This window comes from Hordeum vulgare, chromosome 1H (assembly GCF_904849725.1).
Source record: "Hordeum vulgare subsp. vulgare chromosome 1H, MorexV3_pseudomolecules_assembly, whole genome shotgun sequence".
Lineage (NCBI taxonomy): Eukaryota > Viridiplantae > Streptophyta > Magnoliopsida > Poales > Poaceae > Hordeum > Hordeum vulgare.
In genome coordinates, this window is record NC_058518.1 from 37,459,098 (window position 1) to 37,485,167 (window position 26,070).

The 26,070-nt window shown below is 45.9% G+C and overlaps 2 protein-coding genes across 4 annotated transcripts; one reads left to right on the forward strand and one right to left on the reverse strand.

Moving 5' to 3' along the window:
* Positions 1-21,190, forward strand: LOC123408735 (E3 SUMO-protein ligase SIZ1). 3 transcript variants are annotated; one of them, XM_045101812.1, is made up of 17 exons: positions 1-387; positions 1,567-1,647; positions 2,166-2,208; positions 2,535-2,613; positions 2,718-2,883; positions 3,024-3,157; positions 4,605-4,673; positions 8,115-8,202; positions 9,224-9,299; positions 9,498-9,571; positions 15,497-15,604; positions 16,628-16,789; positions 17,451-17,555; positions 17,745-17,825; positions 17,907-19,086; positions 19,574-19,925; positions 20,899-21,190. In XM_045101812.1, exons 1-16 carry the CDS (start codon positions 361-363, stop codon positions 19,723-19,725), a joined length of 2,625 nt encoding a protein of 874 aa, XP_044957747.1. In that variant the 5' UTR covers positions 1-360; the 3' UTR covers positions 19,726-19,925; positions 20,899-21,190. The 3 variants fall into 3 exon arrangements, with proteins under 3 accessions (XP_044957747.1, XP_044957803.1, XP_044957853.1); XM_045101868.1 differs by having other exon boundaries at positions 21,109-21,190; XM_045101918.1 differs by having other exon boundaries at positions 2-387; positions 2,721-2,883.
* Positions 21,191-23,320: 2,130 nt separating this feature from the next.
* LOC123406156 (formin-like protein 16) lies at positions 23,321-24,820 on the reverse strand. Its single transcript, XM_045099637.1, has one exon. It carries the CDS (start codon positions 24,808-24,810, stop codon positions 23,527-23,529), a length of 1,284 nt encoding a protein of 427 aa, XP_044955572.1. The 5' UTR covers positions 24,811-24,820; the 3' UTR covers positions 23,321-23,526.
* Positions 24,821-26,070: the final 1,250 nt, after the last annotated feature.

A 26,070-nucleotide genomic window follows, 5' to 3' on the forward strand; every position in this document is an offset into this window, starting at 1 on the left:
GCCCCCCGAGGGCGAGGAGAGAGAGAGAAAACCAGCACCACGTCGGTACAAAACGAGGCCAGAGAGAGAGAGAGAGGGGCGAAGAAGCAGAGGTGTGGGGGCAGAGAGAGAGAGAGAGAGAGAGGGGAGAAGAGACGAGGAAAGTGTTGGCGGTGTGCTCGCGCCATTCCCGTCCCCTCCCCGCGACCCGGCCCCGCCGGATCTCGCGGACGTCGGCGGCGCCGGCTCCTCCCGGGCGGCGCCCCCGATCGGCGGCCGCGTCCCCGCCCATGCTCGTCGCGGCAGCGCGGGGGACCCGGAGCGCGTGAGCAGGGAGGCGCCGCGTGCCACGGGGCGCCTGTACAGTCATCGGCGGCGGCCATGGCGGACCTGGCTTCCACCTGCAAGGTAGGCGCACGACCGCCCCGCTGCCAATTCGCCCCGATCTCCCCCGATTTCGCCAGGAATTCAACGCGCCTGGGGCAATTCGAGCCCGTTCCCCCCCCTCCTCCTCAATCGCTCTGACTACCTCTTAGACGGGACAACTGCGTTTGCTGCCGGTGGTACCGATGGGCGTGGAACTGCCGGTACTTCGGGTTCTAGTTTTGGCGTCAAGGAGGTCGTGGATTAGTCGGCGTCAGTAGCGTCTAGTGGCGGGCGGCCATTCCTGCTGTCTGGTGTTATCGCAGGTAGTGGCGGGGGTTGAAGCTGGAGGTCGCTGCTGCGTGCCGATGCTCTCTGTCTGGGCGTTGTCGCAGGAGGGGGTTCAAGTTGAAGGTTGCTGCTGCGTGCCAATGCTTCATATGGCATGTTCCTGTAATAATTTGGCTCCGCGTGTGTGTGTGTCTTGATGCCGTGTTGTTGCAGAGGTCGAGTGATTCTGTATTTTTCTCCATGCATTAATAAAGTGCCTGCGGTATAAAGGGAAGCATCTACCCGCGGATTCAGCAGAGCCTTTAGCGTGTGCTTTTACTTGTTTGTACTCGTTTGACTCCTCACACATGGGTTGGTCCAGTGTCCACAATCATATAGGAGTGAGTTTTCAGGAGTCCTTCGTGTTGGCCTAGTCTTAAAGTTACACTCTCTTAACTGTTGACATGAGAAAATAGCTTGCTAGTTTGGATTAATGTATTTCATGACAAGTGCATAAGTAGGATTAGTTGTAACAGCGGGTTGATATCTTAGCTTGGATCCATGACAATTACTTGAGCGAGATTAGTTGTACTATGCTCAAATCCACACACAATCTTCTCACTGTTAAGTACTGAAACAACAATGCTTGACCTATAAAGAATCTACAAACGTTTTACTTAACTTTCCAAACTAACTCCCCCCCCCCCCACCCCACTGGATTCAACTGTGGTGGGCCCCTTCATCCCCCTATTACAAATCATAATCCTCCACATCAGCTTGCCTGTAAAAATTTTAAGCAATCTTTTGTAGATGTAGCATTACTCGTACTGAAATGCCCCCCAAGATTGGTAGTTTGGCTTTAGTGTTTAGTCTGTATGCATGTCTTGCCAAAAATGAGTTGCTTGTGCCACTTTAGGCCACATTAGCTTTGACCTTTTCCATTGTCCATCGCAGGATAAACTGGCATACTTTCGAATAAAGGAACTCAAAGATATCTTGCATCAGTTAGGCCTACCAAAGCAAGGAAAGAAGCAGGTTGGCAAATGTCATTGCTCTCTTAATCATTTCCTGCACTTTGTTTCTCCATCTCTGTGAAGTTTGTTTTCAACTATATGGTGACCACATGGTGTAACTTCCTTTGCCGGGTGTTCATTATACTTCATAATACAGAATCTTGTAATTCCTAATGGCACTGGAGACTGGGAGCATGTCCCCGTGAACAAATCGATAATTGTAGACATTAAAAAGATCCAAAACACACACAAATGTGTAGGCTGAAATATTTGATGCACACAATTTTATGCGAAAATCTGTCCATTTATGTTCCTGAAAAATATACACATATAGTTGCGACATCACCCTTCATACATTGTATATGTAGCACAAAAATGGTATCACACACATGCCTGAAAATTCCAAATTAAAAGCAGTTGATTCAAACTTTTTAAACCTCTCATAAGTACAGAATCCGTACTCTGCAGAATATGTCCTTTGAATAATGCTATCAATTTTATATTTTCATTATCTAATTCAGTTTCCTCATCTGGTCACAGGATCTTATTGACAGGGTATTGGCACTGTTATCAGATGAGCAAGGTATGCATGTCTGTTGTTTCTATTTCCCTTATCTGTATCTTGATTGATTGCATTTTACACTTTCACGGGATAGCCTTACATTTTATATTATGCTAAAGCCAAAGTTTCTTTTTACATACTGCTGTTCCATCTTAACCCCCCTTTCTTAGTTTCCATTATTGTATTTGATTAACCAATTCTGTTTCTCGATCAGTAGACTGGATAGTTAACTATTTGATGTTCTTATCTTTGTCTCAATGGCATACATTTCTTCATCTGGAATGTTGTAACGATTTTTACTTTCCTGAACTACCTGCTAAGTTTTTTGTTCTGTTATCCTTTTGCAGGTCAAAGGCATCATGGGTGGGGAAGAAAAAATTCTTTCACAAAGGAGGCAGTGGCAAAAATTGTTGATGATATATACAGGTTCAATTATATTGTTTTATCAAATTATCTCTGTAGCAGAGTAGTGCAGATACTTGAGATAAAATTATTGGTGCTTCTTTTTGAGGTATTTATGCTTTCATTAGCAGGAAAATGCAAATCCAATCTGCTCCCGATCTAGCCACTAGGTCCCATACTGGATCAGATTTATTCCGGCCTAAAGATGAAGTCAACGACTCCTTCCAGCCACAGCCAGTGACTAAGGTCCGCTGCATTTGTGATAGCAAGTTGCTAAACGATAATATGATCCAGGTATTGTAGTTGTTTTCCTCTCTTGTTTTTCCCTTGAAAAGACGGCTATGACATGAAGCAAACTTCTTATAGTTTGTCAACTTAGTTCAGTTTTTTGTGCTGCCACCCTTTTTGAGAATTTTACTGTGCCTTTTCTGCAGTGTGAGGATGATCGATGCCATGTATGGCAACATATGAGCTGTGTGCTCGTTCCAGATAAGCCCACTGAGGGTGTTGGCCCTGAAGTTCCACCCCATTTCTACTGTGAATTATGCCGACTAAGTCGGGCAGACCCGTATGTGTCTTGCTTCTTCTGCTTGCTCTTTGTTTTTTAGCTCAGTTTTTATCTGATACACACTTTTTATTTTATAGTGCATTTATGTTTCTTAATCATTATGTTTGTCACTACCCCCTCCGTTCCTAAATATAGGTCTTTTTAGAGATTTCACTAAAAACTACATACGGATGTATATAGACACACTTTAGAGTTTAGATCACTCATTTTGCTCCATATGCAGTCCATAGTGAAATCTCTAAAAAGACTTATACTCCCTCCGTCCCAAAATAAGTGTCGCAGATTTAGTACTAAACTGGTACAAATTTTGTACTAAATCACCGACACTTATTTTGGGACAGAGGGAGTATTTAGGAACGGTGGGAGTAGAATTTAACGATGAATTATAATTGGAACTTTGAAAGTGATTAGCTCGCTCCAGATAGTACCTTCCATACAATTTAATTTATTATGGAGTGCCTGTTGTAGTAAATAAATCTGATCACTTTCTTCTTCTGTGTCTGATCTCTGATGTCTGATCAACGATAAGTTAGTGTCCTGATACAAATGCTATTGAACCTGCCATATCATTCCTCTGGAGAATGGAGTACTTTCGGGAATGAAGTTATTCATGCATCAGGCCTTCTATATCTTCTCATTTATTATTTGAACTGCTATGCCCATTCTATAACTCGTTAAGTTAAGGGTTCCTATAATGTTTCCATAAGTGTTGATTGGTTAAGTTCACGTTGTTCTTACTAAACACTAACCTATTGCTGCTGGGCTTTAATGTACAGGGTGGTTTATTTCTTGTTGGACTTTCTTCTTTTGTGTCTGATCAACTATAAGTTAGTGTCCTGATACGAATACTATTGAACCTGCCATTTCATTCCTTTGGAGAATGGATACTTTTGGGAATGAAGTTACCCATGCATCAAGCCTATTATATCTGTTCATTTATTATTTGAACTGCTATGCCCACTGTTTAAGTCAGGGGTTTCTAGAATGTTTCTGTAAGTGTTGATTGGCTAAGTTCACGTTGTGCTTACTAAACACCAACTTATTGCTGCTGGGCTTTAACGTACAGGGTGATTTATTTCTTGTTAGCATGAAGTTCAAGTGAGATTTTAGCACAATTCAAGTTACTTTTTTTTTACACCCCAGGTTGTCTTGCACAAGTACATATACGTGCTTTTACAAATAAAAAAATAAATCAGAATCTCGAATGAGTTGTCCCCTGAAGGGGTAGTGAACTTTGTAAATGTGATTAGGGCATCCAAAATCGGAATCTCTGAATAGCATTATAGAAGTTGACCTCCATATCATGCACTGTTTATGTTCAGTAGAAAGCATTATTTAAGTTGAAGTGTTGTGTTGTGTTTTAGGTTGATGCACTTCTCCTGCTTTTCTGTGTAGACTGGAAAGTGGAATTTTCACTTGCTGAAGTTTCAGACTTCTAAATTTGCAGGTTTTGGGTCACTACAGGGAATCCATTACCCCCTCTAAAATTCATGTCATCTGGTGTTGCAAATGATGGGTGAGTATAAGATGAAACCTTGTTACTAGTCACCAGTATGTATACCATTATACATGATGTTTTACTTCCCTCTTTCTGAAAGAAAACAATTGGAAAGAGTTAAAAAGCACGGATATGGAGACATAGACATGGCGATATGCATACGGGGGCATGGGATGTGGCATTTTCCAAAAACAGTCAATCGGGGATACGGCGAGCATACATACAATTTTTTTAAATATGCCATATAAATGAGTTAAAACAAAAAATTAATGAGAAACTGAGATGACATCAGAATACTGCCCCATTTGTTGTCTCCCTTTTCAAGTGTTCAGTGATTAAATTAATTGTTCCTCCAGACCTGTGTCATTGCGATTGCAACTTGTAAAATACATCAAAAGCTAGTATTAGAGACCGAAGAGTCAGGATGTAAATGGCAATGGGTTTCACTAGTCCCATGTATGCCATCCACATAAAACAGTCTAAATGGCGTTTGTGGATATCACCTAAAAATAAGTGGTGTTAGTGAACAGCCCAACTAAGCCCACGAACGCCAGCGGCGTGTTCGTCTCCTTCCCCGACACCCCAAGCTGCCAGCGTGCCGTACCTGACGGCCGCGGCTGCGAGCCTGCGATCACCGCCGCCTTCAAGCCCCATTACCAGGTGGTGGCTCCGGACGACCTCGTCTTCCCGTACAACGGCGGCGGCCTCCTGGTCCCACAGGTGACGTCGTCCCCCTCCTCCTCCTCGTACCACCAGCAGCAGCAGCACGACGTCGTAGCACAGCTGCTCCATGAGGCCGCTGGCGGCGGGGCCCTCCTCCCGTTCGGGAACAGGTCGTCCAACTCGGACGAGTCGGACGAATACCAGCAGGCGCACTGCAGCCTGGCGGAGGAGCGGCGGCGGCGGCGGATGGTGTCGAACCGGGAGTCGGCGTGGCGGTCGCGCATGAGGAAGCAGAAGCAGCTGAGCGAGCTGTGGGCGCAGGTGGTGCACCTCCACGGCGCCAACCACCAGCTGCTCGACCAGCTCAACCGCGTCATCAGGGACTGCGAACGCTTGCTGCGCGACAACGCCGGCTTCAGGGACGAGCGGGCCAAGCTGCGGGAGCCGTTTCTACCATGAATGCACCCTGTATCAGTTCACTTTGTAAATACGCGGCACTATGCGGACATCACATGCGCCACAAAATAATAATTGAACTATGACATAGTCCCATATAAAAAGTAGTGGTCAGAGCGCGCAAGTACCACAACGCCCGGTGAGCTGCCCATTTACATCCTGACCGAAGAGGATGCAGGTGCAACTTTCTAAACATAAGCCCACAAAGGATATTTTGGATCTACAAAACCATGTATGATAGGTTACAGGCGGTGGCGCTCCCAGATGCCATGCTCCCTAACAGCAAGCAGCAACAACAATCAACACTGAGCAATAGCATGAAAGCCCAAGAACAGAGTGGGGAAGAGGATAGTGGCTGGGCTTGGGGGGACGGCAGCATGGGGAAGCATGAAGTACAAGAACAGCACGGGGAAGCAAGCAGCAGCAGCCCAACAGCAAAAAATCGAGTCACAAAGAGATCAAGAGGTTGAGGTTACCTGCTCGAGCGTGGTTGCCGTTGAGAGGAGCGCTGCTGTGCTCGGGGGAAATGGCTGCGATCATGTCAAAGGCGGTGGCGGTTGCAGCAGCATCGAGTCCAGGCGGCGGCGGTGTGGTCGCTGGAGGCTGGAGCAGCTTGTCCCCTTTGTAGCGCTTGTGTGTGCGTACCTTTAGAGTTCCTGTCGGGCCGTTACTAGGCTCCCAAGTCCCACAGCGTGTTCCTACTTATTTTAATTAGGAAAAGATGGGCTACTGCAGGATACGTGTATCCCGGTGTATCACCGTCCCCGTCCCCCCCCCCTCCGGCGTACTAGGATGTCAATTCGGCTGTTTCTGCACAATATATTACTTCCAATTAATAAATGCCGGTTCATCCAACACAATTATATATATTAGTGGGTTGCTCCAGTTGAAGGACAGGCCGGCGCAGTGGTGAAGTATTCCCCACTTGTGCCAAGAGGTCCTGGGTTCGACGCAGCCTCCCTGCATTGCACTGTGAGGGGTAAGACTTGCCTCATATAATCCTTCCCCAGACACCACCTGGTGTTGGAGCTTCTAGCACTGGTTCTGTCCTTTTAGCCGATTGCTCTAGTTCATAACCTTCTGACACACATAAGACATTCCTCTTGAAGTCGTAATTATTAAACTTGAATGTACTCTCAGTTTGTTTATTTTATAAGTTTAAAATGACAACTCATCTTTTCAAAGAAAAGGCTTAGTAAGCACGTAGCAGATATCTGTTCTGTTTATGTCAGAACTTAGTCTACATGTCTCTGAAAATACATTTAGGCCCCGTTTGTAACACGGCAGGGAAAATACGGGAATAGGAAAATAAATCATGTGTTTGGAAATTGGAATGCAGGAATTAGGATATCACATGACTTCTAATAGCTCAGTCAAACTACAGTCAAACACAGCACTTCAGCCCCACACATGTCATTGAATCTTGCCTAATAGAGAATAATTTTCTGGTACAACTACCATGTAAGGTATAGCAAAAGAACATCATGCAATTGCAATCACCCTTTCTCCACCACATGCTCTTTCTTATCCCAACTTCATCTTCTCCATGCTCGTTTCCTTCATTTCTCTCTCTGCTAGTTTTTCTCGGCCACGCCTAGCTCTGGCCACTAGTTACCAGCTGCTCCTTAAGGAAAAACATCGCCGTCATGTTCTCTACATGCTGCGGGAATTCCATTTTTGTGCTTGCTTAAGCTTCTCCCCTGCCTCCCTGCCTGTTGATTTGCTTAGATATTTTCCTTTGTTTGCTGGTCATGGTGGCAGATCAAGCACTGCGGTAGCTGCAGCGCCTCACTCTTGTGCCACGAAAGGGGAAAAACGAGGTTGGACGGTGTTCTGAATCCTGTGAAATTCTTGTAGAAGTGAACGAAATCGATTCCTATCCCCCATTTTTCGTAAGATGATTCCTGCATTCCAAACGTCAGGAAAGGAGCTTTTCCTGTGTGAATGTGTCTACTGTTTCCCCATGTTCCAAACGGGGCCTTGTATGTTGTACAATGCTTCTTAAATGTTAATTTCTCTTGCAATGTTAATCTACTGTATATTACTCAGGGTAATATATAGGTACACATTTATTGTAGGGTGATCAATAACTGAATAGTAGGGATGCAAGCGGGCCGGGCTAACGGACAATACCATAGTTCAGATATAGTGTTAATTTTAGACAAGTAATGACTAATGAGCAAATTATGAGCTTATTGATGAGTTCCGCGGGACGAAGCGGGATGCTGTTTGCACCCCTACTGCATAGTGATGTGCTTGCATTGTCTGGTTTCATATTTTTGTGTTACTTGTGATATAAACTTGTCCTTATTGGATCCTCACATTGTCACTTATCTGTAGAACAAGTGTACTTCAAACCGTGGAGAAAACCTTCCAACTTTCTCGAGCGGATAGGGAAACAGTTCAGAGATCAGAATATGATCTCCAGGTATGTTCTCCTGAAAAGCTATTTTTTGCATTGCTGAGTTTTGAGTGAAATCTTCCTCACTACCGCGAGTGAAGTTTACAACTTGGTAAACACCTGTCGTAGAGAAATTGGACAGTGACAACTTGATGTAGAATCTCGTACCTGAAGGTTGCACATATTGCGGTTGGAATAGATCTAGAATAGTTGGTGAAGACAAATGTCATAGAAGTACTTAAGTGACACTGCTTAATCCATGTTTTGCTTTATTAAAGAATGTAAAATGCTAGTACGTGTTGTATAGGACATATATTTGAATGCTATTACGACTCGCTGATGACGAGCATCCACACCAAAGAGTTTCCTTAATTTTCTGGATTCATTCACTTTCTTCCTTTGCTTTTTTACATAGCATACATGGACCACTTGGGTTAAACTACACAAACTCAACCGGATAGAAACTAACCAAATGAATCTAGTCTCTAGCAACAGACAGCAACTGAAGCGAACAGTTATTTGAACAGTACACTTGAAGCTACAGTCTCTGTTTGATTTAATATGCCATGCTTTAGGCAAAGGAAATTAATATGACATGATACCGCTATACCTTTACGTACCCGAATTCTGAAAGTCTTCCTCATTTTAAGATACTGCTATGTTACAACCCCATGACTAATCTGGAAGAAATGAGTATATGTCTTGGTTTTAAGGCATCTGGATTCTCGAATTTACACTTACGGGAATAGCATATTATCCCATGTATTTGTTATTGAATCATGAAGGCAAACATCTGAGGATAAGTTATGTTCTTTATGTAGGGGGGGGGGGGGGGGGTATCAGTAATTTCTAAGGTTCACTTGCCAATATTTTTTGTTGCATTATTGGAGAGTTTCATTTTTACCATATATAGATGCTATGCTAGTCTCTTATATATGCAGAGGAGTGATTCTCTCAGAAGTTTTTAGTTTGCAGATATACTCTGGGACCAGACTATATATGTGGTCTGTAGTACTGTCTTATTAACCAGAGTATGTTCTATGTACAGGTTTGGTGCATTCTTATGAACGATAAAGTTCAGTTCAGGATGCAGTGGCCTCAATATGCAGAATTGGAAGTGAATGGTATTGTTGCCAATATATAACTATGCTTGAGGAATACTTTTGAAACACATATCAGTTCAATGTTTGCTTATATCCCAGACACTGCTCTAACATACGTGCTAAATCTGAGTTGTAGCCTTGTAGGTTGTATTTTACATTGATCATTTCGGAATTAAGGATTATCAGTGTGAATGTCGTTTATCTTCTCCATTTATTCAGGTTTTGCTGTACGAGTAGTGACCAGACCTGGTTCTCAGTTGCTAGGCATAAATGGACGAGATGATGGGCCATTGGTGAGTTCATTCTTATTCTGTTCCTCTACTTCCACTTTCATCCTTGTCTTGCATAAAAGGGTTAACCAAAAAGTGTTACATTTGGATTTGGACCGGCAAGCTTATGTATGCCTGTGACCACAATTCTACTTGCAGCAACACTTAGACCATCTCTAGCAGATCCGGTGTACACCCGTCCCGCAAAAAAGTTTACGGGCACCCGGAAATCTTTTTTACTGTACCGAACCCTCCGACGGAACAGATCCTTTAAAACCGTGTTTTGCGGGACGCGTTTACGAAGCTGTTCCGCGTTGGGGGCTCTCGGTACCGCAGAAAAGCTTCACATGACAAATTTTGACAAGTGTTTGCATTTGAATAGATGAAAATGATTATATATACATCATCGCATGTTAGACCTTTCAGCCTGAGCATTGATAGTTGTAGATGACACCAGGAGAGTTGGGACAATTTTCGTTGGTTTATTTCTCACACAATGCCATGCCAACCTGAGGGGTTGGGGATACATATTTATAGGCTGCTAGCCAGCCAAGCATATGCTAAGATGCTAGTCCAAGATGTTATCCTAACTGCCAGTCCTTGGTGGTCAAGGATTCTATCCTAACAGCCACAAGGACTATGTGCTGCAGCCCCACAAAGGACCATGTGCTGCAGCCCCACAAAGACCCTAGTACAGAGACTTATCCATCATCACACTAGTTCATCACATCCAAAATCATGAGCAACATACTAGGTAGCAAGTTTAACCTTACAAATGCGCGTTCAAACAAAACAAAAGATGCTCAAATGATCATCGGTCATGGATAAATCAAGCAGCATCCACATTGTTGCGAAGATCGTCACCACCATCTTCACGAACTTGGGCCGGAGAATGAGCACCGTCGCCACCATCTTCAACTTCGACTGGAGAACGAGCACCACCACCACTGCCGCCATCCACATGGTTTGCCGAAGCATCAACCCCACCACCACAACCATGGCCGAAACCAACACCACCTCCAAACGCACCTCCACCACAATGGCCAAAACCAACTCCACCTCCAAATGCACCTCCACCACCTCAAATGTCGAAACCACCACCCCGTCCACCACCTCCAAACCCAACACCACCACCCATGACACCAACACCTCCAATGCCGAACCCTCCCTCCCTCCACCACCTCCAAACCCACCACCACCACCCATGCCGAACCCTCCACCACTCATGTCGAAGCCACCTCCACCAACACTGTCGAAAGCAAAACCTCCAAACCCAACACCAGAACTCATGGCACCAACACCTCACAACCACCCATGCCGAACCCCCCACCACTCATGTTGAAGTCACCTCCACCAACACTGCCGAAAGCAAAACTCCCTCCAAACCCAGCACCACCATTGGCTATAAGATTTTGAAGCTCCATCTTCCTCTGACGCACGATCTCCTTTTTTTCATCTCCCAAAATTCTCTTGTCATTGCATCCACGTCCTCCGGATCCATCATCATGAACTGGTCCTTGGTGGTTCTCTCGTCCTTCCTCTTTTGCTTCTCTAGGGCGATCCTGCGCTCTTCGAAGGCACACCTCTTCTCCCACTTCTCCTTGGGCTTCTCTTTCTTTGCGGCCATGGCACTTCCGCATCCCAATGCTTGAATAACATTGCCTCTTTCATCTTCGCCATCTCACCAATTTGATCCCTCAAAGTGATTGTCTCGGCCGTCCTCTTGACCATTGCTTTCTCCTTCTTGTTTCCATCCGGTTTGCCCTTGTTTCTTCCTCCTTCTGGTGCATCATTGTTAGGAAAGCAACTTATCTTTATTGAAGGCCCAAGGGGCATATATATATTACTACACAAGACTTGAGGTGCAAGAAAAGTAAACATATAAACTAATAAGGACTCCTAGACCAATACTAATACTTCCCCCCCCCCTCTAAATGCAAAGCGTATGCAATAGCATTGCATTTGAAGAAGTGTAATACTAAAAAAAATGAATCCAAATTCGCGTCTTGAGAGTGTCGTCGTAGCATGAAGAGTCTTCACAACTTGTCGAGTCGCCAAAGGGGATAACGAAGAGATGGCACATCAAAGGATGACACCGCACCAATAGAAGATACAAGAGCAGTATTAGGAGAAGATGGGTTGTCAAAAGAAGACGACACATCAAGAGAATAAAACATTGTGCAGAAAATCATAGTCCACGACAACCGACGACGAAAGATGCTCGGCAGTTAAAGCACGATGGGCGTAGATCGACAATGCAAAAGGAGTCCAGAAATCCTATAGAAAACAATAAGGGCAAGTAGGCCACAAAAGTTGTACGGAAAGGATCAGGACTGGAGAAAGGCTGACGGACAAAGGTATAGTGGACTCGCATGGCACAACAAAAACACACAATATCAACGGATTTGGTGGATGCAGAGAAAAATATAGAAAACTAGAAGCATAGCCTAGACTTGAGGCGAAGGACGGTAGCCGGTGGATTGACACGGAGTTGACCAGCGGATCGGCGACCTTGGACGGGATCCACAGGCAACGGGGCTACCTACATCAGCAGCAGACACAGGTGTCGGTGACTCTGATGGAGGCGGGACTGATCTGGAGTATGCGCGAGCGTGCAGGATTGCGTCTGCGCCAGGCTTCTAGATCACGTGCGCGGACGTGGATCAGCTTGGGCCCGATCTGAGGCACGGTTGTTGTTAGCGGCGCCATGGGTTGTGAGACGGTGGCAGAGAGGCCACGCAGGCCTGCAACAGAGGAAAGCATCGAGCAGACGCTGTATACAGAAGGGCAAGATGTGGTAGGCCTGCAGTAGCCGGCCGGAGAGAGGAGCAGTGGCGGCCTGCCAGATGGGAACGATGGCTGAAAACGAGAGCGACCAACAGATCTTTCGCGAGGTAGAAATTTTGTTTGGATCGTAAGGACGAGTTGAGGCGTCCGGAGACCTAAACCTAGGCTCTAATACCATGTCCATCATCATCCTCATCTTCATCTTCCAATTTGACGCCTTCCTTTGGGGGGGGGGGATTCTTTGTCCATCACTCACCCTCCACTTCTCACTATCCCGGAGCCATTTCCAACAATGATGAAGATTGAATGACCGGCCGTTGGTCGCCGGGGTTTGCTTGTAGTACTCATTGGCGATGTGATCCTACACACAAACATTGAGACAAGTATGAGCTCATACTCTTCACATCAACCCGGCCAAAGACTCCAAGATGAAGAAATACTCACATAATCATCAATAGTGACACCACTTGGAGGTGCATTCCGCACTTGTTCCAAGCACCCACTCCAACGACCACAAGCTTTGTTGATGGTGTCCCAACGGCCTTGAAGTGACTTCAAGGTCCGGCCGGAAGGGAACGACATGATTTGATGATATTTGTCCTCGACCCTTTGCCAATAACATCCATAGCTTTGATCCTTGCCGACCACCACTCTCCCATGCTTGAACCAAGTACACGTCCTCCGTCTATGTGTAGTTGCCGGTCCTCCCCACGCTAGCAGGTCCACCCCACACTTGCACCTCATCATCACCATCATTCCCTTGGTTCTCCTTCGCCTCGACATCAACGTGAGTTGCATCAAAATGATAAGGGGGCCACTCAAATCCACCGAACTCTCGGCCAACATCTTGGTATATGTGGAGGGCACACTTTGGCTACAAAATTCCACGGGCAAATCTCAATCATGTGTTCCGGATGGCCGAAGCAAAGATCACTGGAGCAAACAAAGCAAAAGAAAGAATTTTATACTTCCTGATCATTTCATCAAACACGTTGTAGGCGTGACAGGCGGAGTCGCCGTGAATGTGGAGGCCGTGGCTGGCTGGAGGCTTAGGAGGAGCCCGGCCTCTTGCTGCGATCGCCTTCTTCCTCAAGGCCTTCACCCGCGCATCGGCCGTCTTCTTCCTCCTGCCTACGACTTTGACGGGAGGAACCAAAGCGGGGCCGACAGAGGGTGGTGTCGTGCCGGCTGTGCCCCCTTGGACGAGGTGGTTTCCCTGCCGCTTCCTCTTGATGGCGGCGGCGGAAGGAGTTGGGGCGGAGCCGGTATGATCGGAGGCACGGGCGGACATAGTGGTGGCGCATCATATGGGGCACCCGGGAGCGGCGGGTACTTCATCCGGTTGAATTCCGGCGCCGCAAGGCTGGACGGCAAGGTCGGGGACGGGATTGGAGGCGGCAGCGGCGCGGGAGGCGGGAACAGAAGTGAGCGGAAGGTGGTTCGTGCCAAGGGAAAGGAGAGCCGGCAAAACAAGGGAAATCCCGTAGATATGAAGGAAATGAGCTGGCGGATCCGGGATCCACAAAAATATTTCCGGGACAGTCGAATTTAAGGGATCTGTTCGGGCCGGCAAAACGGCCTTCATCCCATAAACCGGCGGTTATTTTGCCGGATGACCCGGTTTGCGGGATCTGCTAGAGATGCTCTTAGTCAGGCTGCACCCCCCCCCCCCCACCCCTCCCCCACCCCGCAGCACACACACCTCTCGATGATCCTAAATGCCTGTAACTGGCCCTCAGGAGTAACTCTGTGGACACCCACTAGTACACTCACAAGTGCATGTTTCTATACTATGAAGGTTGATGCTGCAACCAGTGGGCATACCCCACGGATGGTGGTCCAGCATGTCCATAGCATGCAGCTTACGCTTTTGGACTCACTTGTACTAAAAGAATTAAACCTGGAACACTGCAGGTTCTATGTTCGGATCCAGCAAGCATTATATCCTAGCACAGTTGACTGCAAACTGCCAACACAACATCACTTGTGCAATTGTGCCACATTGGCCAACATGAGTAGGGCATGGTCTTATGATTTTATAAGCTGCGTTGAGCGCCATATGTTCCGTCATGTTTCCAATGAGTAGGCTTGCACCTTTTGACCTTCCTTGAACATCCAAAATAGCTTTGTTTAAGAGTGCAAATAGTTTTTGATCCAGTGTCACAGAAAGTACTACAACTGAATTTACATACATATGAGGTAAATGGTGAACTGTAAGATGAACAACAGTGTATACACGAATTAATAATGTTATGTCCCACACAAGAATTTAACTACATGGCCATGGCACTGTAAGGCATCACTTTCGTGAGAAGACTTAATTAGCTTGGTGATATTTGTGTCAGGTAGACCTATCTTGCTACAGCCACTGTCGGATTTCATGAATGAACAACTGGAGTTGGATAGTCTAGGTACAAAACTGGCAGCATACCACATCCATTTTCGTGTTTTTTTATAGAACTAGTGAGCTTTATTGATCAATCAAACATAGAGTCATTACAAATTGTTTCCCGGATACACTCCGGGGATACACCACGCCAAATAGACTGAGAAGAAAACTCACACGAACGGGCTAACAGATGTGCAGCCTCATTCTGCCAACGTCTGACATGGATGAAACTAAGGGACCTGAAGTTGGCCGCCATCTTCTTGATGTCCAGGATTACTACTCCCAAAGAAGATCGATCACGCTCCGTAGCCTTGATACGCTGCACCACAGAGAGACAGTCCGATGCCACCACGACACCATCCAGACCATCTTCCCTCGCCAGTGTGAAAGCCGAGCGAATCGCCATCGCCTCCGCCAGCTCCGGTTGAGAGACGTCAGGGAGACTGTCACCCAAGGCAGCAATAAAACTGCCGCGGTGATCATGAAGCACCACGCCCACACCCATCCTGCCTGACGAAGAGAAAATAGCAGCGTCCACATTCAGCTGCAAATATCCTGTCAGCGGCGGAGACCAGGAAACTGCCAAGTTAGTCTCACGCCTGTTGGGACCAATCAGTGTGGTATATTTTGGTGACAGATAGAGAACTTTTTGTGCATGAAGAAATATTCTGCATTTAATCATTACATTAATACTGTTTGCTACATTTTTACTTTAATTCTTTGCCCAAGTTCTTTTTGTCATGGCTTGAACTTGCCATTCTTGTATTTTGCAGATAACCACATGCAGTAGAGAAGGAACTAACAAGATCTGCTTACGAAGGGTTGATAATCGAACATTTTGCTTTGGAGTCCGAGTTGCTAAGAGGAGGAGTGTTCCTCAGGTTTCGACTTTACTTATCAATTTAGTTGAAATGATTGGTAGTAGGTGTTTCCTTTTCCTGTTCACTTATCTCTCAGTTGCCTCTGTTCATTTGACTGGACTATAGCCCCCCTTTAAGGAGAAACTTAGCTCAGTATCATCGCAAAGATGTACAAATTGAAAATGCCATCACATGTGAGGCAGACTAGTGAGCCATGGAGCCACATGTCAGTGGCACATCGATGTTGTTTTCCAACTCGAGTTGTCTTTGCGATGGTATGGAACACTTTGTGCCCCTTTATCTATATATCCTGAAGAGGGACATGTGCGCACCAACTGATTGTTATTGTCCACCATTCCTCCGTATATTTGTCTGGCTGGAATGTTCATCAATGATAGAGAAAGACACATAATTTGAACTTTATCACAAGAAGGAAATTATGAAGTTCTGTAATTCATCACAAGCCTGAACTACTCCCACATTTGTGTTTTTCGTTTGACGATTTTTACTTTCAAAATCTTCTAGATGCTACTTTGATAGTTCTTGTTTTGAAATGACTTGTGACCGTTACTATTTGTTTTTTGCTACTTCACATTACCTGCAAATATAAGTATAACAGTAACTGTTAAAAAGTATTCTATATTTGGACATTGACCAATTTCGATAGTTTTAAATGTGTTGGTGATCAAACTTCGGAAAATAGGATGGGACAGACTCTGTTACAGAAACTGCGAGCATCTGCCATTGTATCCTCCACCTGGAACAGATTTGACCCCTAATTACTGCCAACCTCTGCTACTGAAAAAATTGGATTACTTTTGCAAATTGTTACTTTGCCCAGGGAAAACAACTACCAAACTAATTTTTTCTGGTGTCTCATAAATAATTTTTCTTTTGGTTTTAGCATCTTGTAGTGCTCCACGTTTTTATTTTGAATGACTTGTTTCATTACCTTCCCATTTGAGACCACTTGATTTGCATTCTGACATATTACAGAATTTCTTGTTGCATTACCTTTCTGTTAACACTATCATCGGTATCCAGGTTTTAAATTTAGTTCCAAAGGAAGCTGAAGGTGAGTCTTTTGAGGATGCTCTTGCTCGTGTTCGGCGCTGTCTCGGAGGTGGAGATACTGCAGAGAATGCTGATAGTGACAGTGATTTGGAAGTGGTTACTGAATCTGTTACAGTCAACCTTCGTTGCCCTGTGAGTTTTCGTGCGTGTAACTGTTATTGTTATTCTTTGGCTGACTCAGCATATACTTGTCAGTCCTGTAATATGCCTCGCAGTTAGTAATTACATGCTGTCAGTTTGCTAATATTCTATGCTCAGTTAGGCCTGTACAAAGTACAATGCAAGGTGCTTAGTAAAATAAACCAAGTTTTTCTCAAGCACCAGTTTATCTCCAGCGGAGGGGTGCCTAATTAAGTGTCTATCCTCTACAAATAAGCACGGGTGCTTAAGAAAAACTGGTTTATTTTTCTAAGCACCTCCCCTAAGCACTTTGCATTGTATAAGGCCTTGCAGAGTAGTTTTAGGCATATAGATATGGGTACTAATATTGCATCTTTCAGAAGCAAAAAATATATTTTTGTTATGTGTTTTCTTTGTCAATGTATGTTATGTCTACCTTTACAAGCTAAGGTTATACTCGTATTTGGTTTGTATCCAAATCACCCTACCTGTTGTTTTGTCATGTTCCAAAATTCGTCCTTTGTCTTGGTGTTTCCAGTTTTTGACATGCCCATATGGTCATGCCCTTTGCCCACTTCCAATGCTTTTTCTTGCCAATCTTGGACAACCAAATATTTCTTGTGTCGTATGTAAGATTTGAAGCCAATCTAACAATTGTAATATATATTTTCAGAATAGTGGATCCAGAATGAAGACCGCTGGAAGGTTCAAGCCTTGCATTCACATGGGTTGTTTTGATCTCGACACCTTTGTGGAACTGAATCAGCGCTCACGCAAGGTTAGATTTTGAGCTTATATGTGTACATCAACACTAGTGTGTGTGCATCCAGGAAGTCGAGTAAATATAGAATGCTGTTTGTCCATGTTTAGTGATTTTCTGCAAGGTGGCAGCCCATATTGTGGCATGAAATTAGTTTGGTATGTCTTATATAGTCTCTCTGATCGCTCTCTTCTTGCATTTCTGCAGTGGCAGTGTCCAATATGTTTAAAGAACTACTCTCTTGAGAATTTGATGATTGATCCTTACTTCAATCGGATTACTTCTCTGGTAGATCTTCATCACACCTTTGGATTTTTCTTGTTGTTGGGTTTTATTGCTTTTGTTTATTCTTTTTTATTTATGATGCAGTTGCGCGATTGTAGTGAAGATGTCAATGAGATTGATATTAAGCCAGATGGATCTTGGCGTGTAAAGGGTGATGTACCAACTTGGGAATTATCTCAGTGGCATATGCCTGATGGCACGCTCTGTATCTCGAAGGAAGATAACAAAACTGGTGTTGAGAATTTTAATGAACTCAAGATAGAAGGTACTTCTGATGGTCATAAGAGCTTAAAAATTGGAATCAAGAGAAAAAATGGAATTTGGGAAGTTAGTAATAAAGCAGATGACAAGAAGCCTTCCGTGGTAGGAAATATCACCCAGAACAATATTACTTTCCGAACTCCAAACACTTTCCCAATGAGCAGTAGTCCCACTGGGAGTTATAGAGATGGGGAAGACACAAGTGTGAACCAAGAGGGCAGTATGCATATTGACTTATCACTGAACAATGGCCATGAGTTTGAAAGTTTTCCTCTCAATTTTCGCCCAACATATAATACAGAGGATACATCACAACAACAACTTAGTGCTGGAGATGTCATTGTTCTTAGTGATTCTGATGAAGAGAATGATACAATTGTTTGCCCACCAACTGTCTACGTCAATACTACTGCAAATGACAGTGGTTTTCCTTTTGCCACTAGTGGTGCTGGATTTACTGGAAGATACCAGGAAGATGCTGGCGTTGGTACTAGTGGCCTTGGTTTATTAAGCAACAATGCTGATGATTTTGAGATGACTAATTGGCAAATGCCCTATTCCCAACCGGAGCAAGGCTACCAGTTTTTCGGGGATGGCACCGCCGATACTTATGTCGGTTCGCACAATTCCTTTAGCATTGCACCAAACGACTATTCCCTTGATTGTAACGTTGGCATAGAGGAGGCTTCTGTAGCTCATGATCTTCCAGTTTACCGCAGTAATAATGAAATGCATGGAAGTTTGGTTGATAACCCATTGGCTTTCGGTGGCGACGATCCTTCTTTGCAAATTTTTCTTCCAAGTCAGCCTTCTTCTGTTCCACTTCAGGAAGAACCAAGTGAGCGATTAAATGCATCAAATGGGGTTCAGTCTGATGATTGGATCTCTCTTACGCTCGCAGCTGGTGGAGGTGGTAGTGAAGAGCCTGCAGCTGCTAATGGTTTAAATTTGCATGAACAAATTCAGTCAAATGAGACGGGAGTGGAACCATTAATTGATGCCGGTTTGTCTCCCTTTTATGTGTTCAGTTTTCCTTTCTTGTATGCACCATTTCAGCAGCTGAAGAGCATATAAGCTTTTTTAGTGGAACTGCAAATAAGAAAACTACTAAGTGATTACTTTAACGCTGATCTTACAAGTAACACGCCTTAGAAACAGCTGTCCTTTGTCCCACTTTCTTATTTGTCCTTAGAGATATGCCAAAAGTTCTTCCTATAGGGAAAATAAAGTAATCCTACATAAGCTTAGCGTGAAATAGTGATCTGCAGTATATGTTCATCTGATAGGAAAATATCAATTGTATATTGATCAGGGTTGTAAAGAAATAAGTTACACTCTGTTTAAACCTTTTGTATCATGAATTGAACTGGATTTTGAGATTTTTAATCTTCCGACCCTTTTCCCTGCTAATATTTGTTGCTCTGTATACCAATTCAATTGTTTAAGTTCCCTTGTGGTACTGGCATAATTGTTTTCTCCTAATTTTGCAGCTTCTGTGCTTCCAAGCACAAACAATGACAGAGATGATGGAGCTAATTTAAATCCAAGAAGGATTGACAACATATTTTCTCATCCTCGCCAGCCTCGGTCTCGGTCGGTCAGGCCTCGACTTTGTTTATCAATAGATTCTGACTCTGAGTAGATTGGACATTTAAATGGGATAGCTGAGTTTGCATTAATTTGGCGAGGCTGCCTTCCAGAAATCCTGATTTTTACCGAGATTATCAGGTTCTTCTGGTTGATGTAAAGAAAAGCACAAACATAAACATAGATGCCGTGTTGCCTCACCTGGTTTACAAACTTCCAAGTGTTCCATGGGGATCTGCACACAAGACTCTGATGGTGAGCTTAACCAATCAATCATCTATTTCTGTAGTGTCCAACCTCTTTCGTCAGGCAGTCATTGCACTTTGTTTTTTGTGGGATTCAAGTGGTTACTTTGTAACTAGGCATGTTCTTAGAAGAAAAAAACATGGCATGGAAGATATTTCTGCATCTCTGACTTAAGAATGGCATGCAACGTAGTCCAAATAGAAAGCAGAAGCTCCAAAGTAAAGCATGATAAGTACTCCCTCCGTTCCTAAATATAAGTCTTTTTAGAGTTTTCACTAGAGGACTATATACGGATGTATAGACATACTTTAGAGTGTAGATACACTCATTTTGCTCCGTATGTAGTCCCCTAGTGAAATCTCTAAAAAGACTTATATTGAGGAACTGAGGAAGTAGAACCAAAGTCTGCTGCCAATTCTTGTTAGTTCCAAAGTAAAGCACTAAGTAGAACAAAAGTTTGCTGCCAATTCTTGTTTGTTGTGCAAAATGAAGCGGATAAATATGTTCTTCTAAAGATTCTTTATGCTTTGGTTTGCTTCTGAACTTCCATGTTAGCCTGTTAGTTTTTATTCCCTTGATTTTTAAAATTTTGCTGGTAGATTGGCTAGCGGAAGAAACAGTCAGTGTTTTTTTTTTAAATCTTGGACTGTATGACAAAGCTATTTGACTGAGTGGTAAAACTGTAACAAGAATCTCTCTTCTTTGTATGCTAATGTATTATTGAGGATCTAGCGGTGAAGCCATAGGGTAAAATAGCACAGGAATTCATGGAGTTTTTTGAACTAGATTATTTAACATGATTTCATGCATATATTTATTTACCTGTTCATGTACTTCCTCCATCCCGAATTACTTGTCGCACATATAAAAATGGATGTATCTAGAACTAAAACACATCTAGATACATCCATTCCTATGACAAGTATTTTCGGATGAAGGGAGTTATTATTAGAGGTCACTTATGTATTCCTATTCCTGTCAGGTTGGTATAGAAAATTTTCTGACTGGGGATCAAGGCTTTAATGTTGCTACTGGAGCAGTTTGTACATTTTTTGACCTTCTTTACTGGACATAAGGGGGAATAGGGAGGCCATCCTAGATGACTATACATGTGGGTGTTTGCGTGTACCATCATTGTATTTAGGGTTTGAGGCGCTAATCTAGATGTTTTTTTTTTTGAAATGTAATCTAGATGTTCGTTACCTTGATGTTCGATGGAGAATAAATTATTATTTCTGGAGTGGCGGTCAATAAACAGAGCCCTTCAGTGTTTACTTGGTGCATGAGAAGTTGTATTTTCTTCGGAGTTGTCATGCCGGCATAACCTCAGTTGAACCAAGAGCTGTGGCATGCGTGCTTCAGCGGGTTGATTGATAAACTCGGGCCAACAAGGGAGCGGATGTTTCATCGCCACCTCTGATGGTAAGCATGATCATTTCTGATGTGTCAAGGAGCAGGCCTGTGCATTAACAAGTATGCTTTGTTAAAATGTAAACCTGCCTGTTGCGATATCCTAGAGAGTTCTGCTGCCAATTTTTGTACTGTACGTACTACGTTGTGGTTTTGTGCATATACTTGCGTCGACTCGTCACCTGTGGTAAGTTGTAAATTGGTCTTGTCTAAGCAGTGCCCGCTCCTGTCATCAAGCAGTACATGAGTGCCCTCCGTTCCTTGTGATGCATGGAGATCGGTACTGATGAGCAATTATCACCCTCACTAAAGCTGTGGCGACTTGCACCGTACGTGAGTACATGCCACGAGTCAAGGTAAAAAGATCCACAGGCTAAAACAACAATATGGCATACAGGATAGAGATGAGAGGCGAAGGCAAGCCGAGCAATGCGTCCGCATCGCTGCGCATGATCCTACTGCACTACTGCTGTGCTGCAGGTCTCCCACGGCGGGACGGTTATGTGCTGATTGTTGGTGCTGAATGGTGTTGGTTTCGGGCAAAGCCGCTGTTTCCAAAGAAAACCCGAAGGTCACGAACAGCACAGCGCTTGTGGATCTCGAGATGACATCCACGAGACTTGCCGCCTCTCGTGCCGCCACACTGCAGCACACTAGTAGTACGATCCAGAATAATCTAAGAACAAAAGGTAAACTATTTACGCCCTCACCTTTGCACCCACTGATCTGATCTGCAGTGTCTGCAGGTCAACTGGTGCGCCCTCCCACGCACGTGTGCACGACGCACGGTCGGTCGCTCCGCTGCACTACGACTACGAGTGTTTAGTCGGTTCTCACGCGCCATGTTTCCAAGTCAAACCTCCTATCAATTCCTCTGATCCAGTTCAGTTCTTTCGCCCTCCGATCCTTTTTTTCCTACTACCGTGGTTGGTTCAGAGCACAGGCTTCTCGTGTAATGTAATGCAACGTGACTTGGATTGGACCAGAAGCGTCGCGTTCACGGATTCTTTCGCCCTGCAACTACGAGGAGCTCGCTGTGGGCTGTAGCCCTCACGAAAACGAGATGGCTGCTGCCAACAGGGGCGCGAAAGTGATCGCTGTCTGGAACTGGAACCCCCCTCGCACAAGGAACTGTAATTTCTGTAGCCCAACATGGGCACGGTTACCACCAGTAACTCCTAGCTAGTAGTACTACGTACATCTGCCGCTGGAGTGGGTGAGGAGTATAAGACTAGCCATAGTGGGAAGTAACTAAGTAGTAACATCAACGCTAAAAAATCTGACGTGGCAAGTAATTAATGCGGAGAGAGATGGTGGTAGTAACATAGCTAGTTACCATCACATCACATATTTCAACGCATCATGTGTCTATAACCTAATAAATGCTAGTTTGCATGACACCACATGCATGTTACTCCCCACTATGGAGGTAGTAACATAGAGTAGTAACAACATTATGTTACTACTCTTAGTTACTCCCCATTATGAGCAGCCTAAAGTTTGCATGCACGCTCGGGTGAAGCAGGCGTGCAAGTTGTGTTCAATATTCGCAAGGACAACGCTCTGTACAGTACAGGTACTTCCTCCGGTCCTTTTTAGTCTGGACATTAGCTTTGTCTAAAATCAAAGTATCTTTACTTTGACCAAATTTATAGAAACATGTATCAACATTCACAATGTTAAATTAATATTGTTAGATTCATTACGAAAGGTAGTTTCATGATACGTATATTTGGTATTGTAGATGTTGATATTTTTCAATATCTATTTGGTCAAACTTTGTAAAGTTTGACTTACCCAAATCTAATATGCGGAGTAAAAATGACCGGAGGGAGTACTACAGTATCCCGGATTACTTGTATACTAGTGTATACCGTACTGGTACTGGCACAGTGGCGCCAGAGATGGGTTGGATTAACACGCGAATCGTGGCTACACAATTGTACTATGGCAGTAGATAAATAGAACTAGTAGTACTAGTGACAGCGAGAAGATTTACAGCGTGACTAGGTAAATCTTTTTACAGCCATCAATCGTCTTCGCCGAGCGGCATGGATGGACGGACGGAGTGGAGAGATGGGAACGGGGAATTACAATTACAGCTTTTTACTGTGCGAGATTTAATCGACAGCGACAGCAGCAAAATGAAAATACTACTCACTCACTACTAGTATACGGGAAGGGGTCCCCACCTACTGGCTCAGTGACCGGTCAAAGCCACCGGAGCGGCGGCCGCCGGCGACATTTGCGGCGGGTGCCTCCGGCGCCCGCTGCTCCCGCCGTTGGCCCAGAAGCAGCCGGACGGCGCCCCCTCGCCCCCCGCACCGGCCGCCATCTTCGCCGCCGCGGTCGTCGCTGGCTCCGACTTGCACCTCTGCAGCACCAGCGGCCGCGCCGACGAGCACCTCATTTCTTCCGCCTCGTCTTCCTCCTCGTTGAAGTCGTCGTCGTCGGCTTCGTGATCTTGTTCGTGCGGCTTCTCCTCCTGCTCGTGCGTGGATGCCGCCGTTTCTTGCCGCTTCTCGTTCTCATCGTCGCTTTCCGCGGACACCATGTCCGGCAGCTTGCGTGGAGAGGGCGACGACCGTGGTGGCTGCACCATGTCCGGCTTGCGCGGGGAGGGAGACGCCCGAGGTGACACCAAGTCCGGCTTGCGTGGCGACGGAGACGCCCAAGGTGATAGCATGTCTGGCCTGCGCGGGGAGGGAGACGCCGGAGGTGGCGTCGCGGCGATGGACTCCACCGCGAAATCGACCATTTCTTGGACCGGCGACGGCGCGGCGCCGGCGGCGAACCTGGAGGTGAGCGGGGACGAGCGGTTCTGCGGCGCGGAGCGGCAGCGCATGAGGAGCAGAGCGTTCTTGGGCGGCGTGGCGGTCGCCGACGACACGAGCTCCGCCGCCTCCCCCTCCTCGCACTCTCCCTCCTCCTCCTTGCCACGGCTGTCGGTCCCCGGCTCGTCCGCCTTCTCGTCTCTCTCCACCGACCTCTCCTCCTCCTCCTCGGCGCGGTCACTGGCCGGATCCGGCGCCTTGGGCGCGGCGGCGACGGCCACGTCCCTGCTGCTGAACACCCACGGCGACCGGCGGGCCCGCTCCGCCTCCGGCGGCGGCCCCTTGCGGCGGCGCGTCGTGCGGTCGAAGTCGAACAGCCCGCCGCAGAGGAACGCCTTCTTGAGGCACCGGCAGTAGCCCCTGCCCTTCCCCTCCTTGTCCACCGGCGGCGCCTTCTTGCCGCCCTTCTTCCCCTTGCGCATCCGCACCTGGCCAATGCAGGTGACCTTGGGCGACGACGGCTCCCCGTCCGCCCCGGCCGCCGCCGCCGCGCGGCTCCGGCCACGCGACACGAACATGGGCGACGTGGCCGGCGCGCGGCGCGACCGCGCCCCGCGCCGGCTCTTGCTGAGCAGCAGCCGCGCCAGCCCCGGCGGCGCCGGCAGCTGCGGCTTCTCCGCGCGCCCCGGGCTCGCCGCCGGCTGCTTCATCCCGCCGCGCGCAGAGCTCCCGAGCGGAGGACGCGAGTCTACCAGCAGAGCTAGCGTCCAGTGGCTCGGTTTTGTTGGTTGGCCTCTCCGAAGCGGTGGAGCAGTTATAGATGGGCCACTGGTGCTACTAGCGGTGCCGCCGGCCATTAGTGATTAGCCCACTCCACAGCTACTACTAACTACGATTGGTTAGCACCACCAACATTACTATTACTGTACTAATTTAATTTAGGAGGGGGTCTCTGGTTTTCCATGTCTTAGGATTCTCTGGCCCGGTGAATGTGCCTTACGTGCCAAGATTCCGGCTCACAATTTTTCATCTCATTTCTTCTGCAACTGTCTCCGTTGAGCGGCAGTGGAGTTTCTCGCAAGGCACCGGAACGGCAAGGAAGTCGAGACCACGTTTACATGCGAACGCAACACAACAATGACATGCTGTTTTTTTCCTGGAGGAAATCATTTGATTAAAACCACGGCATCTGGTACTGGTAGTAGTACTCCTATAGACTAGTACGTATATTTTCGAAATGAAAACCAGCGAGCGGTACATGCATGATCTGGGTGATGTGGGCATTTATTACAGTTTCGTGGGCTTGTCCCCCTTGCGGGGCCAGCCGTCGACCCATCCATCGATCCGTCTTTCAGCTCTCACCTCTCCTATCCTCTTCTCCAGCAAGAAGAGTCGAGTGGAGTTGAAGGAAGAGTGCGGGTGCAGCGCTGCTGCTGGCTGCTGCTGCTGGGGCGGCACTGTGAACACGACTTGTCCGTACTGGCGGTGACAAGTGAGGGGGGCTGGACGTGATCTGATCTGATGTGAGCTGATCGGTCGAGCACTGATTCTCTCGCCCTCTGCTTTGCATGCCACCCCTGCGCTCTGCTCTCTGCTTCTCCTTGATTTCATCCACCAAAGCTTCCTTCCTTTCGCATCGGTCGTTTCGTTTCGTTTCGTCCATGCATCATCCGTCGCCCTCTGCCTGCTCTTGTCAGCCATGATGATGATGGCGGCAAATCAAGCGGCAAATGCTATACACACCAAGATTATAGTACTATCTATACGAGATATTGCTTTTGGAGGCCGAGGGTCATGAAGACCTTCAAATCCAAGATTTAAAATTCACAAAAAAATCATATATTATTATTATTTTTTAAATACAGAGATAGATGAAGGCGTAATGAATAGGTGTTTAAATTTTTAGGATCAAAACGAGGGCTGTACACGAAAGAGCAATTCAAGGTTTTTGTTTTTGGAAAAGGAATTCA

Excerpts from the sequence above, each read along its gene's own strand:
- LOC123408735 (XM_045101812.1), top strand. The coding sequence starts at position 361 with ATGGCGGACCTGGCTTCCACCTGCAAG. Across the intron at positions 1,648-2,165 it reads CAAAGCAAGGAAAGAAGCAG|GATCTTATTGACAGGGTATT; the intron begins GTTGGCAAATGT and ends ATCTGGTCACAG. Across the intron at positions 2,884-3,023 it reads TAAACGATAATATGATCCAG|TGTGAGGATGATCGATGCCA; the intron begins GTATTGTAGTTG and ends CCTTTTCTGCAG.
- LOC123406156 (XM_045099637.1), bottom strand. The coding sequence starts at position 24,810 with ATGAAGCAGCCGGCGGCGAGCCCGGGGCGCGCGGAGAAGCCGCAGCTG.